General features: G+C 39.3%; 1 protein-coding gene across 2 annotated transcripts in view; it reads right to left on the reverse strand.

Annotated features, from left to right (window-relative positions):
* INTS9 (integrator complex subunit 9) overlaps positions 1–14,109 on the reverse strand; it is a 134,216-nt gene that overhangs the window by 12,957 nt on the left and 107,150 nt on the right. For both annotated transcript variants that reach the window (XM_069075644.1, XM_069075643.1), the window contains 2 exons: positions 9,185–9,309; positions 5,576–5,743 (listed from right to left, as the gene is read on the reverse strand). In XM_069075644.1, coding sequence (XP_068931745.1) covers positions 5,576–5,743; positions 9,185–9,309 — 293 coding nt within the window. The remainder of the gene's footprint in view (positions 1–5,575; positions 5,744–9,184; positions 9,310–14,109) is intronic.

Raw genomic sequence — 14,109 nt, forward strand, 5'->3', positions numbered from 1 at the left:
GCATTTGCTATTTTCTTTTCTTTTCTTTTTTTTTTTTAAAGCAATCGGGGTTAAGTAACTTGTTCAAGGTTACACGGCCAGTTATTATTTCTGGGTGTGGTGCTGAGTATCTGAGCCCGGATTTGATCCAGGTCATCCCGACACTGGAGCCAGTGCTCTTACTCGCTGGGCCACCTGGCCGCCCCTGCTATTTTCTTAAATTCTAATTTTAAAAAATTATTTATTTTTAGTTCATAACATTCAGTTCCACAAGCTTTTGAGTTTTAAACTTTCTTCCCCTCTCTCCATTCCCTCCTTAAGACAGCATGCGATCTGATATAGGCTCTACATATATATTCATATTAAACATATTTTCACATTAGTCATGCTGTAAGGAATTATAACCAATGGAATGAGCCACAAGAAAGAACAAAACAAAAAAGAGAGAGCAAACAGTGTGCTTTGATCTGCATTCAGACTCTGTCATTCTTTCTCTGCACACTGTCCATCATGAGTCCCTTGGAGTTGTCCCAGAACCTCGCATTGCTGAGAAGAGCCTAGTCTATCAAAGTTAGTCACAATGCAATGTGGCTGTAACTGTGTACAATGTTCCCCGGGTTCTGCTCCCTTCACTCAGCATCAGTTCATATAAGTCTTTCCATGTTTCTCCTAAGTCTACCTGCTCATCATTTCTTATGGAACAATAGTATTCCATGACATTCATATACCACAGCTTGGTAGTCATCTCAAACTCAATATATCTAAAACAAAACTCATTATCTTTTTTCTAAAACCCTCCCCTCTTCCAAAACTCCTTATTACTGTTGAGGGCATCACCATCTTTCCAGACATCCAGGCACACAACCTCAGTGTTATCCTTCGTTCCTTCCTTATACTCAGCCCACATATCCAATCTGTTGCCAAGTCTTATAATTTCTACCTTTACAACATCTCTTGTATAGATTTCCCTTCTCTCCACTCATGCAACCCCCATTCAGCATTAGGCTCTCCTCACCTCACACCTAGACTATCTGCGTAGCTTGCTGTTTGGTGTCCTCGTCTCAAGTCTCTCTACCCTCCCATCGACTCTTCACGTAGGCACCAAAGTGATGTTCCTAAAGCTCAGGCCTGACCATGTCATCCCCTTGCTCAGTAAGCTCCAGCAGCTCCCTATTACCTCCAGGATCACATGTAAACTCCTCTGTTTGGCTCTAAAGTCCTCCACAAGCTGGCCTCTTCCTCCTACCTTTCCAGCCTTCTCACACCTTCCTCTTCCACTTGTACTCCTCTATTCAGTGACACTTGACCTCCTGGCTGCTCTCCACATGATACTTCATCTCCCAACTGTTGTCTCACATTCTTGGAATGCCTCTGGACTTCCCTGGTTTCCTTCAAGATTCAAATTTCATCTCATATTTTATAGGAGGCCCTTCCCAATTCCTGCTACTGTAGTATTAAGACTGATTAGAGCAGAAGTGGCAAACACATGGCTGTGAGCCCAAAACAGATTAAAATGCAATTGGGAGATATTTCACAAAATAAGTAAAAGTACAATAAAACACAGATAAATACTAACATATGGTTTTATTATGTACCCCACAGGGATACTTATGTGTTTAGTGTTCAGTGCTCCCCATTTTTATCTGAGTTTGACATTACTGGATTAGGGGTCCTTAGGGTGTAGTACTGTGACAGGCAGCAAAGTCCAGGGGTACTCAGCACAGATGGCAATGCCTGGGGGTCCCAAGAGTACAGCAGAAGGAAGTAAGGTATGGCCCTTTGAATTGAAAGTATATTAGCAGGGTGTGGTGAAGACAAGACAGTGGGTACACATAATATGGGGAACAGATCTGGTCAGGGATAGAGCCATTAGGAACTGAGCAGGTAAGATCCCTTTCCTGCTCATACTTATGAGGCTATCCTTGATTTCCAACAGGGATCTTCCAAACTGGGAACTCTTCAGAACACTTGAACAGATTAGTTTTTTGACACCTCTTCTGGAAGGGAGGGCTGGAAAGATGCTATAAACAAATATACTAAAGCTTTTATCCAACAATGGTATGGAATTCAAGGGCTTTCTTTAACCATCCACTTGAACAGGATTTCCTCCCGTGTTAGGTCCCATATGAGCTGATTACCAAATAAAAACACAATGAAAATGCCAGAATTTTTATTGGTGCTAACAAAACTCCTGGGATTCATATGATTAAGAACAGAAAGGGACTTTTTGGGGGGCAGAGGTAATGATTATTATACAAGGAAGCTGGGGAAAGAGATGTTTCCCTTTGAATAATAACACTATTATTTTGCCTTAGTAGCAAAACAAAACAAAAGCTGCTGCAGGCTTTCATCCTATCCGTTTCAGACAGGTGCTTCCCAAAGCAATCAGAGTGTAATACTTTCAAGTGGCAACATACACTATACTCTGAAAGGATAAAAAACATTCTGGTCTCTTGCCCTGTGGTGCCAAGAGACAATAGCAGTAATGAATAATCTGGTGAGCAGAAATGATGCAGAGAGGGGCAGGATTGCCAAGATTAGCATCAGGGGATGATCCAGCCCAAGCATATGTCAGAGAGGTGGGAAGATAGGCAAATAACTGTACTTAATGGAAGCAAATCGGTTTACTCACTGAGCAAGCAAAACAGGATGGTGATGCTGAAACTTACCCGCAGATGTACCATATGTTATTTCCTGGAACTGACCAAACTTCCTTTGGGAAAGACTATTTATTCTAATTGAGAAAATCATCCAAATGCATTCAAAAGACAGGCCAAGAAGATATGGGGCCACCACAACTAAACTTAATGTTTTAAAAAGCCCTTGAAGCCTTTCCAGCTTGGTAGTACAGGCCAGAGTTTGTGCTCCAGAGGCATTTGTGTGCTTACCTTTTGTCATGAGAAGCCACTGGACAGAGGGGTCACCAGATAATGACCTTTTTGGACAAAGCAACTCATGAACACCTCCACTAAGATGTGGCGGGGCTGTGATCTACAGCAGTGGAGGAAGTACTCACAAAAATCACAGAGCTTTGGAAGTATTTGGAGAAGTAAACTACTTTGGAAGTAGTTCTTAGGACAAAAATGGAGGGCTGGGTGAAGTTTCTAATAAATGAGGAGCTCCCAGGATGGATGATTTAGCATCAGCTTTTAGGAAGGGTGTCTCCTTCTTAAGCTGCAATGATGAAAGGTGGGGGGATGGTCCTCACATGTATGATGAGTTACATGGACCAGAGTAACTGGACCTTTCTTATTTTCATCAAAGAAGGGAGAGAGAACAAGATGAAACCAGAGTAGGAGGATTTAGGCTTTTGGTAGATATTGGAAAAGATTGTTCAGAGGTCCCAGAAATCTATGCCCACGGATGATGGGAGACATACCATCTGTATGGTAGCAGTTTTAGTGTGATACTAGACAGACAGAATTTTTCGTGTTCTTTTTCAGCCTTTAGGCTGGGAGAGCAAAACCCTTCAGAGGAGGTGGTGCAGGGTTGGAAAAGAGATCCAAAAGAGAAGAAGTAGCACATTTGCAGAGTCCCATGGTAGGAGAGCTCCACGAAGTCATCTGAGCAACAATGTACACACTGATTCTTCAAAAGGGAGTCAAAAAGACCACGTGAGTGACCCTGATACCTGCATTTGCCAGAAAAAAAGTAGTCTTGCCTTTTGGATCAGTGCTACTGGTATTATAACACCAAGTGATGAGTTCAAAAATACACAATGATGTTTTTCATGACAAGTTTGTGTTTCTCTTGTTTCTGTTCTAGTAGCACTAAATCATTTAAAAGGGCTTACTTTGTTTATTTAGAGATGACCTTCATTCATTTCCCAAATTTATGTGTTGCAGTTTCATATTACTAGCTCTCCTACAGCCTGTGAACTATCTGGTCCTATAATATCATCTTGACTTATAAGAGGAAAAATATTCAGCATCTTTAAAGCTTAATTCTCAGGTTTGAGTTCCCAAATCTGAGCCTCCTACTCTGTAAATAAGTATAATAGGAAAAGGAAGGCAGCCTGGCCTAGTGGAAAAAGAGCTGGCTTTAGAGTGCAGGAGGCATGGGTTCCAGGCCTGTATCAGATATACACTGGCTGTGGGACCTTGGGTTACTTTTTTACCTCAGTGTGCCAGACAGTCTGCTAAGCCTATAAATTGGTATAGAAGGTACTGTTCTTTACGAGGACTTCCCTGTACTGATGAAACTACAGGTTTAATACAAAAAAAAGGAGGCTATTCTGCCCCATCTCAGTCCGTGCTGTAGAAAGCACATGCACAACAGACAGACAGAGCTGACTTTCTGGAAGGCTTCTGCCCAGAAAAGCTAGAGAATGATGCACTTGGATTCTCGTTTTTCTTACTGCAGCATGTCACGACCTCAGAGAACTTAGCATGTTCCTTTGTAATATGAGATTACTGTTTCTTCATACTTAGACAGTTCCTAAAGTTTCATACATACGGGAGATATTAGGGCATTTAGGAGTCAAAGACTGTGGGTTAGGCTAAAATAAATTATAGGCAGTCCTGTAGTGGAAACAGAGTTACTTCATATAATTCTCTTTCCCATGTTCTATAATTCAGTCAAACTGTCCTACCAGTCCCATTTCCTGAACTACACATTCTGTCTGCTACACCTGTCCTTTGCCTTTGTACGAGCCATGTCCCAAGCCCGGAATGAACTTCCTCTTCACCTCTGCCTTGAAGAATCTTCATGTCCTTTAAGGCTCAGCTCAGATACCTTATCCTAGGTGAATGAAGCTTTTTCTGATTTTCCTAATGATTAGTGGGCCTTCCCTTCTCAACTTATCTTATATTTATGTATCTGTATAGATGCAGTATCCCCCAGTAGACTGTAAATTCCTTGAAGTTAGAGACTTTTTCTTTATTTGTCTCTGTGTGCCCAATACCTTGTACAAAATTGGCACTTAAATATTTGTTGAATTGAATGAAATTGAATTGGAAAGTGTACTGGGTCTGGCTAGAGCCAAGCACTATGTTCAGGTCCTCATTCTACTACTGTATTAGAGGTATGACTATGGGCAGGTCTGTCAATCTCTGCCCTACCTATAACACTGCGCTACACTGGAGGATGAAACATCAAACATGAAAGTACAAAGTCTTAAATGCAACACAAAAGCAAGTCATTATTAATAATAACAAACATGAAAAATATGCATATCTATACTACATCGACTTCCATAATGTTTTGAGGCCACTTTTTATCATTTATCTCAGAACCTCCACACAATGTTATTTCCATAAAACAATAATAAAAATACTATCAACAAAACCATAGCTATTCGAGAAGTTAAATGGCAGGGGCAAGATGAGGATGCATATTCTCCGAGGCTGTACCCTGGCTAAGTGAATCACAATGATGGAATGTTACTATGAACAATGATACCATTTAAATGATTAGGACTTCATGGTTTGAAAAATGTAACAGTTTGGAAAAATCCGCTCTCTCTTCTTCCCTACTTGTTTAATAATGTTCTTTGGGCTTGGCCAAAAAGAATGCTGGCTCTGGGCATTTTGTTTCAATAGATTCAACTGAGCAGGAAAGCTATGATTTCTGTGATCAGAAGTAAAAAGTAGCTCACCTCAGGCATGATTTCAATCTTCTCATAGCGGCGTTTGAAAGGCAGGGCTAGTACCTCTGCACGGCGATAAGACATTGCAGGGGGCTGGCAATCAATCATCAGGTCCATACGATGTGACTGGGCAGGGGGAGGCTGGGTATATTGCTCAGGACACACCACATGGAGGGGCTGGAGAGGCAGTAGAGATGGGGTTAGGGAACAGAAAAGGAAAGCAATATGTCTCTGAATCAAAGCTACCTCTCTACAATGTGGTCAGCAGTGACTTGGCCCACTCCTTCCCCAGATTCCATTCTTTCAGGCACTCAGGCTGATATCACTGGAATAATTTTTGGCTCCTCTTCCTCCTCCACCACCCCAAACACCTAATCTAATAAGGACAACAGATATGGAGTCAGAGGACCTGGATTTGGATACTGGCTCTGCTACTTACTACCTGTGTGACCTTGGTGAGTCCCTTCTCCTCTCTGGCCTCAGTTTCCTCATCTGCAAAATGAGGGGGCTGGATGAAATGATCTCTAATATTACTCCCGGCTCTAACTGAAAAATCTATGACCTATTTACCGTCTGAACCCCTTCCCCCTGTAAAGGCAGGGACAGGCTTTTGTACTCCTTTTGTCTCTCTAGCACCTAGCACAGTCCCTTACACTTAGTAAGCACTTAATAGATGTTCATGAGATTGGACTGATCTTAAGTCTTATTGAGTCTTTGACCAGTCTCTAAGTTGCTCCATTCATCTCACACCTATAGCAAATGCTTTAAGCAGAGCCCCTCACCTTCTTTCACACACAAACTACTGTGACAGCCTCCTATCTTTTCTCCCTTTCTCAAATCTACTTCTACTTGGTGGCTAGAATAATTTTAATTTTCAATGTGTAATTTCCCTGCTCAATAATCTATGCTGTGTCTCTATGCTGAACATATCAAATTTAAACTCCTATGCCTGATTTTCATGGCTTTTATTCTTTCTGATATCAAATCCAATTTTTGTTACTTTTTAAAGTGGAGCTTTTGTTCCATCCAAGCAAATTTGCTTCCTTGCTTATTTCTATGCCATTATACATGCCATCTCCCCTACTTGAAAGCTTCACCTATTTCCCTCTATCTTGCCATTCCATACTCCAATAATCAGAATCTAAATCAGGAATAAGATTCAGGGAAACTTCATGAATGTGGATAGGAAAAAAATGTGTATCTTTATTTCAATATAGTTTTCTTTGTGATCTTTTATGTTTTATGCCTTTAAAAAACATAATTCTGACAAAGGGTCCAGAGGCTTCACCAGGCCTTCCATGAAATCTATGGCACAAAAAAGGTTAAGAATCCCTGCTCTTAGTAAATTTCCTTCATTAAATTTGTCCTGATAAATTTGTTCCTACCTAATCACTCACTCCTTATCATTACTCATGTACAACCTGAGCTGTATGATACAGTAACACTTATCATTTGGCACTCTGAAATAGCTGGTATTGAAGCAAACCTTGTAGGCACAGACAACCCCCAGGGAGATCTGCAGCTTCACTGGGAAGAGATAAAGACACTAAGAACACTGGCAAACAAGGACGAACACACTAATGGAGGCAAAGAAGAACATAAAACTAGTGATAGGAAGAAAGAAAAACAGCTCAATGGGAAGTGGGGCAGTATTTCTTGGAAGACAAGGACATAATGAAGAAACCAAAGGGGGTGCAATGCTGTTCCACATCACCTTTAAGCTACATCTCATTGTCTAACATTAGTAAACTGAGGTGCTGTCACATTTGCATTTATTTATGCTTTGCAAATATTCTTAAGTCACTCTCATGTTCCTAGGACTCCCTCCTGTCCTCAATTAGACCCTGAAGGTCTTTGAGGAAAAAAAGCCATTTCTAATCCTTTCATTATCACTCTGCATTAGCTGTTAGATGATTAGCCTGAACTGTGACTACACTGCAAGCAAGCTCAGCATCCGGGTTCCTTGCTGTTGGTGGCAGCCATGTAATATGTTCTCCACCACCAGGTGGTGCTAGAGTCACATAACAAGCAGTGACATATCTCTTGGACATCAAAATAGCAAATCTCAGTTCTTGAATACAAAAATGCTTTAAAAAATTAATTTACGAAAACATAAATATTTTACAAACTAATGAAAAAACTAAAGAATTAGAACCTTTCATAGCAACAGGAAATGAAAACACAAACCTCCTACAGACATTAAGTTCAGTAACCAATTTGCCCCTTTAATCTCTAACCACATTTAACCTAACTTCAGACAATATAGAACTCTAGGCTTTCCCTTCCAGTAATGCTGTTTACTGTTAGGAAACATGGTAGCAGAGTGGACAAAGCATGTGCTGGGAGTTAGGATGACCCAAGTTCAAATTCTACCTCAGACACTTATTGCTTAGGTTACTGTGGGCAAGGTGCTTAACCTATTTCAGCCTCCATTTCCTAATCTGTAAAATAAGGGAGGTTGGACTTGATAGCCCCTTCCAACTTCTAAGCCCTTTCCAGCTCTAAATATATGGTCCCACGTCAATACTAATAATTCAAATTATAATTTTCTCTGCCATTATCTACCAAATAACCCTCCATTAATTAATACAGCTTAAATATAATTTAATAATTTAAAATATAATCACCTATCATCTACATTTAGAAACAGTTTATAATTATTTTATGTTTATTTAAATATGATTTTAAAGATAATAACAGAAGAATCTTATTTGAACTTATTAGTTAATTAAGGTTGGACAACAGGACTGAAAACTCCAAAGGGAAAGAAGAACCATTCCAACAAACATTTCAGGAAGCGATTCAGAGGAAAAGAAGGGAGTAATACAAAGAAGAAATTAAGATTGGCAATCTGACTGGTAATAAGGATAGAATTGTACAAGAAAGGCATAAGTTACTGAAGATTCCCTTTAAGAACTGTGAAAGAAGTCTCAAAATAACATGAATTTACTTTTTAACTCACTGCTGTTCTAATCACAAATCTGTCCTGCATTTTATCATTTCTTTTGGTTATATTTCCTAGTATTTAAGTTGGCTACAGCTATTCCCTTTCATATTCTAAGATCATGGCAATCCAGATTTCCAGATTCCACCAGACCTAGTGTACTTCACAGGGAACAATTGTTCTGGGCATATTATTCAGGCTTTTTCAAACAGCATGTCACTGACAGAATTATAGTAATGACCATCGCTGTGCAAAGTCATTGAAATGCTTTCAACTTGGAATCAGGACGCTCTCTGGTTGAAAAAAAGGAGGTGGAAGGAGGGAGTGATTTTTCCTGTTCACTTAGGAGGCTTGCAATAAATGTTTATTAACTGAATGACTATTTCAGTCTGTGTTGTAGAGGAGGTACTTGGGTCTAGTTTTAAAATAGTGCACAGGTGAAAATAAGTAATAGTTCACTCTACTTTCTTGAATTATGCCTCTTTTCAAATGGAAGCTTCTTTCAAAAAACAGACATTATAGCTTCCTTCTCTAAATTTTAGAAGTAGCTGAGACACCTTCATAGATGTCTCCCAATAAAGTGACACAGAACCTCCTATCCTGACTCCAAGAAGTTTTGCCCATGCGAGGTAGAATCTCTGACAGCACAGAGGACATCAAGTTCATATCATCACCTGTACTTCCTTGAGCAGCTTTGACACCTGAATGAAATTGAGCCTTGTATCGATAGGGCAGTAGATACATTTCATGGCCAAAGGTTGGTAAGGAGCCAGTGCATCTAGATATGAAAAATCAGGTTCTGGAAAAGAACAAAAAAAAAAGATTTTAAAAGAAAGGGAGGCAGCAAAGCATTTTGTTGGTCTCTACTGATGGAATAGCTAGCTGCTAGCTCTACTTCCTCGATTTTTTATTTCTATTCCTCTATTTCCTGCTCTGCTCCTCATTTTCCAAAAGGGATTGGATTGGTTTCTTCGGGCTGTAAATCTATGATCCAAAGATCCCATCTCCACTTTTCTCCATTTGAAAATGCTGACTTCAACTGTATCACCTTTTCTTCTTAATTGTTAAAGTGATGCCTTAATAAAAGCTCTTGAAGGTTCAGAAAGATACTTCAGTATTCCAAAAGATTAGTGATTTCACTGGTGTGGATCCACTGCTTCCACTAATCCTGAACACAGTAACAGAAAGTACTTAGAAGAGGTTGTTGTCAACTACATGAAATCAGCTTGGTTCATGTTTTCAAGAGACTGTTGAGGATGGGGGAAGGTTACAAGCAATATCACTTCATAAAACACTGTTTCTGTTAACTCTTATTTAGTTTCTGATATAGAAAACAATTGGGTTAATTTTCAAATCTCAAAAGCAATGAATGATTAGGGGCTTAAAAAGCTGGAGAAATGGGACAAAGACAATGCCAGGGCACCGCAGACAGACCCCTTCTACCCACCACATTTACTTCAGGTTTTCTTGTTCAATACTGTTCTGATAACCTATCAACCAGAGTAGGTTGTCACAGAGTACATCTGGCCTAAGGAAACTTAGGCTTGAATCCCAGAACTTCCACTTAATAGCTGCATGAATTTGGACAAGTCATTGAACTTGTCTGAGTCTCAGCTTCCTCATAAGTAAAATGGGGATGATAAGAACATATGTACCATTTACCTAACCAGGCTGTATTTCCATAAATATGAACAATTGTTATTACTGGTGTTTACATGCCTTTTATTTTAAGCAGTTTTCTGTAATTCTTATGTTTGTTGCTGTCTTCGTTCTTGAAGAGGACCAAGATGATATCACTATGCTAGACTTTTGTGGCTGATCAGACCAATATGAGTTTGGAATGCTCTAGCACAGGTCGGGTATAAATAGTCCATGGGAACACATGGGGTGGATTCTCTAGATTTGCACATCTTGCATTTCTTTTGAGTTACTGCAATTCTCCTTTGCTCATAGAGCACAGCACCTTCTCTGATGAGGGTATGCCATGCTGAGCAGTCCTTTACCACTGTCTCCTATGGTGTCCAATCAGTTCCAAAGTTAAGGGGAAACCTTGAGAGGGTCCTTGTATCGCTTCTTCTGACCCCATGTGAGTGCTTGCCCTGTGAATTCTCCATAAAACAGCCTTTTTTGGCAAGTATACGTTTTGCATTTGAACAACATGGCCAGCCCGTGGGAGTTACGTTCCCTGAAGCACAAACTCCACCTTTAATTCTAAGCAGGTTTCTACCATTCTTTTTTTTTTTTTTTTAAAGCAATTGGGGTTATAAGTAACTTGCTCAAGGTTACACAGACAGTTATTTCTGGGTGTGGTACTAAGTATCTGAGCCCGGATTCGATCCCAGGTCATCCTGACTCTGGGGCTGGTGCTCTTACTCACTGTGCCACCTGGCCGCCCCTAAGCAATTGGGGTTAAGTAACTTGCTCAAGGTTACACGGCCAGGTGTTTCTGGGTGGGTGCTAAGTGTTTGAGCCCGGATTCGATCCCAGGTTATCCCAACTCTGGGGCCAGTGCTCTTACTCACTGTGCTACCTGGCTGCTCCAGGTTTCTACAATTCTTATGTAACTCTCTACTTGAGTCTGAGTTGTAAGTCTCAAATAACATTTTTTTTTACTAAAGTTATCTTTTCTTTGCAAACTTTAAGGCATGGTACACATGACAGTTATTATTGTTGTTTCCTCATCTGTAAAATGGGGATAACAACACTTACACCACCTACTCACAAGGCAGTTGTGAGAATTAAAGCATTATATAAAGCTTAAAGTACTGAATAAATGGGAACCATTAATAAAAAGAATATTTAAACTCATTGGTTCAATAGAGCATTTGCTGAATGCTCATCAAAATGCTGTAGTAAGGACTTCAATTGGAACTGCCTGATGATCAAAGCTGTTAAGATCCTCTCCAGAGGCAGTATGCCAGCTTCAAAGTCAGGAAGACCTGGGTTTATGTCCTGCCATTGACACACACTTTCTAAGGGACCCCAAGCAAATCACTTTTCAGTATTCTTAGGTTATTCTCTAAGACCCCCAAGTTGCAGACAAAGTGCTGACCTGAAATGGGAGAGGGAATTCCTTCATTTGGGAGTTCTCTCTGTCAATGAATTCACTGGTTCAGTTTTTATCCCTAATCTATCACCTCCAAATTTTTGTAGTTATTAAAGCTCACAGTTATTTAGGAAGTACTTTACAGCTTACAGAAGACATGGTTCTCACAATAAACCTTGGATGTATATAACACAAGTATGATTATCCTCATTTTATGGATGAGAAAGCTGAGGCCCAGATAGAGGAGGTGACTTGTCCTGGGCTAGTAAAATTTTTTTGATTCCAAGGGCAGTGCTGAGACTGCCCCTCAATTCCTTTTTCTCCCTCCTGTTTTGTTAATGTAATCCTGCTCACATTTAGTTTTGAACTAAGTAGCTGAATACATAAATGTGTGGAGAGAGTAAGAAAATACAAAGGCCTGGAAGGGAATCCTCTACAAAGCTACTTGGCAAGGCCATACCCACGTGGGCAATCAGGCACTGGCTCGAACATTTTGTAGAGAAAGTTACAAAATATCTGATAACATTTCATCACTGTTAATCAAAGAATTTTCCACCTCAGTTTTGCTCTGCAGCTTGATGATGTACAGGTAACCCTTGATATGAAGCCAGTGAAGTAAGTGTAAGTTCTGGCAGATTTTATGCAAGCTGCAACAGGTTTGAGGATGAAATTGGCAACACACTATCTGCCTATAGTGGCTAGGTGGTACAGTGGATAGAGTGATGGATCTGAAGTCAGGAAGACTCATCTTTTTGAGTTCAAATCTGGGTTCAGATACTTACTAGTTGTGTGACCCTGAACGTGTCACTTAATACTGTCTTCCTTGGTGCTTCAACTGTAAAATAAGCTGGAGAAGGAAATGGCAAACCACTCCAGTATCTTTACCAAGAAAACGTCAAGCAGAGTCACAAAGAATCAGACGTGACTGAAATTATTAAACATATCTGTCCATCACCTGTGGATCAGCCTTACTAGATTGGGAGAGGCTCATTAGGTTGGCCACAGGGTCTGGGAGTGAGGAGGATGATGCATTTTTCTGCCAAAGCAATTCTCAAAGACCCTCTCCTAAGCCAGAGAGAAGTTTCATTCAGTTTCTGGTTCAAGAAAATCACACCCATCAAGTTATAGAGCCCTGGTATACTGAGGCATTTATCCCTCCTGGTTGCAAAGAATTTTCAACTTTCTAAAGAGCTTTCTCTCCTACAATCTCATTTTATCACCCCAATACCATGAATTAGGGGCAGGCAGGTATTATTTCTATCTGACAGATCAGTAAACTGAAGCATAGTCAGATTAAATAGTTTGCTTAACAGCACAAAAGAGGTAGTGGCAGAGGTACCAATAAGGTATAAATGGGAGAGCTGAAATCTAGTAGTGAAGTGAATTTTTTGCATTTGAAGAACAGAAACAATGTGAAAAATAAGATGGAAATACTAGTTTTCCCTTTGCTCTAGTATTAAGCTGTACTCCATCTTAACCCGTTTCCATAGGGAGGGTTAGTCTTATAAACGATTGAGAAATATCAGTAATTAGGAACAATCCCATTATCTTTTCATTTGGTGGAGAGGCTGAGTCAAGGACTTTTCCCCAAAATACTCAGAAAGTAGATATAAGAAAAAAAAATCAATGGGTAAAATAATCTGATTAACTTTTTTGGTGGTAGTGATAAGGCTAGACGAAGCCTTTCATAAAGCAACTTTTACTGGACTAAGTGAAGCGTGGTCTCTGTCAAACCCTGCAGTTTTCACATTTTGTGTTTGCAAATTTATTCCCTCTTCAATTATGAAGGAGCTGACTAATTTTAATAAAACCTGGTACAATGATATTGTGATATGGTTTACGTTTACTCTGTGGGTCAGTTTAACAGTTTGAAATAAAATGACAAATAATAAGTTTTGAAAAGGGCCTACTGGCTTGTAGTTTTTAAGACTTTATTGAAACAGTCTATAGAAATATGATTACATTATATGATATGTATAGTTCACAGAGCCACTAGCTACAGAAAAATTAAAGCTCAAAGACATAATAATTTATCGTTAATTTTAACTTCTAATTATATACAAGAGTTTTAGCCAAATCTGTTAAATAAGTATGAGTAGGATCTGCACTATCTCATTACTTATTTTCTCATCAATATTATTGATACTTAGTAGTAGAGTCAATATTCAACTGCTAAAGACAAGCATATATGGGAACATAGCAACTATAACTATGATATAGTTATATATCTATATATATAGGTGAGTCATTTGGGAAGTATATAACTGTTGATGTGATCTTAAAAAATACTATATTTTAAGAAAATGACTTAAGTACCATCAGAAACTACTCAAGTGAAAATAAAGACTAAAAAAAATAAAGACTAAAAGAATCCCCTCTTTCCTCTTGGCTTCACTAATTCAAAATTGAGTATAGATATGAAAACTAAGTTACCTTAGTTTTCCAGTGTATGAAAAAAAAAGTAAAGACTGTGTTAAATGCAATTTATTGTATTCTCATGTTGATCTAGATGAAAGACAAAATAATGGTCTAAAAATCTTACATTTCACATTT

The sequence above is a fragment of the Petaurus breviceps genome, unplaced genomic scaffold (assembly GCF_028583685.1).
Source record: "Petaurus breviceps papuanus isolate PSGF00001 unplaced genomic scaffold, PetGlider_PUasm1.0 90919, whole genome shotgun sequence".
NCBI lineage: Eukaryota > Metazoa > Chordata > Mammalia > Diprotodontia > Petauridae > Petaurus > Petaurus breviceps.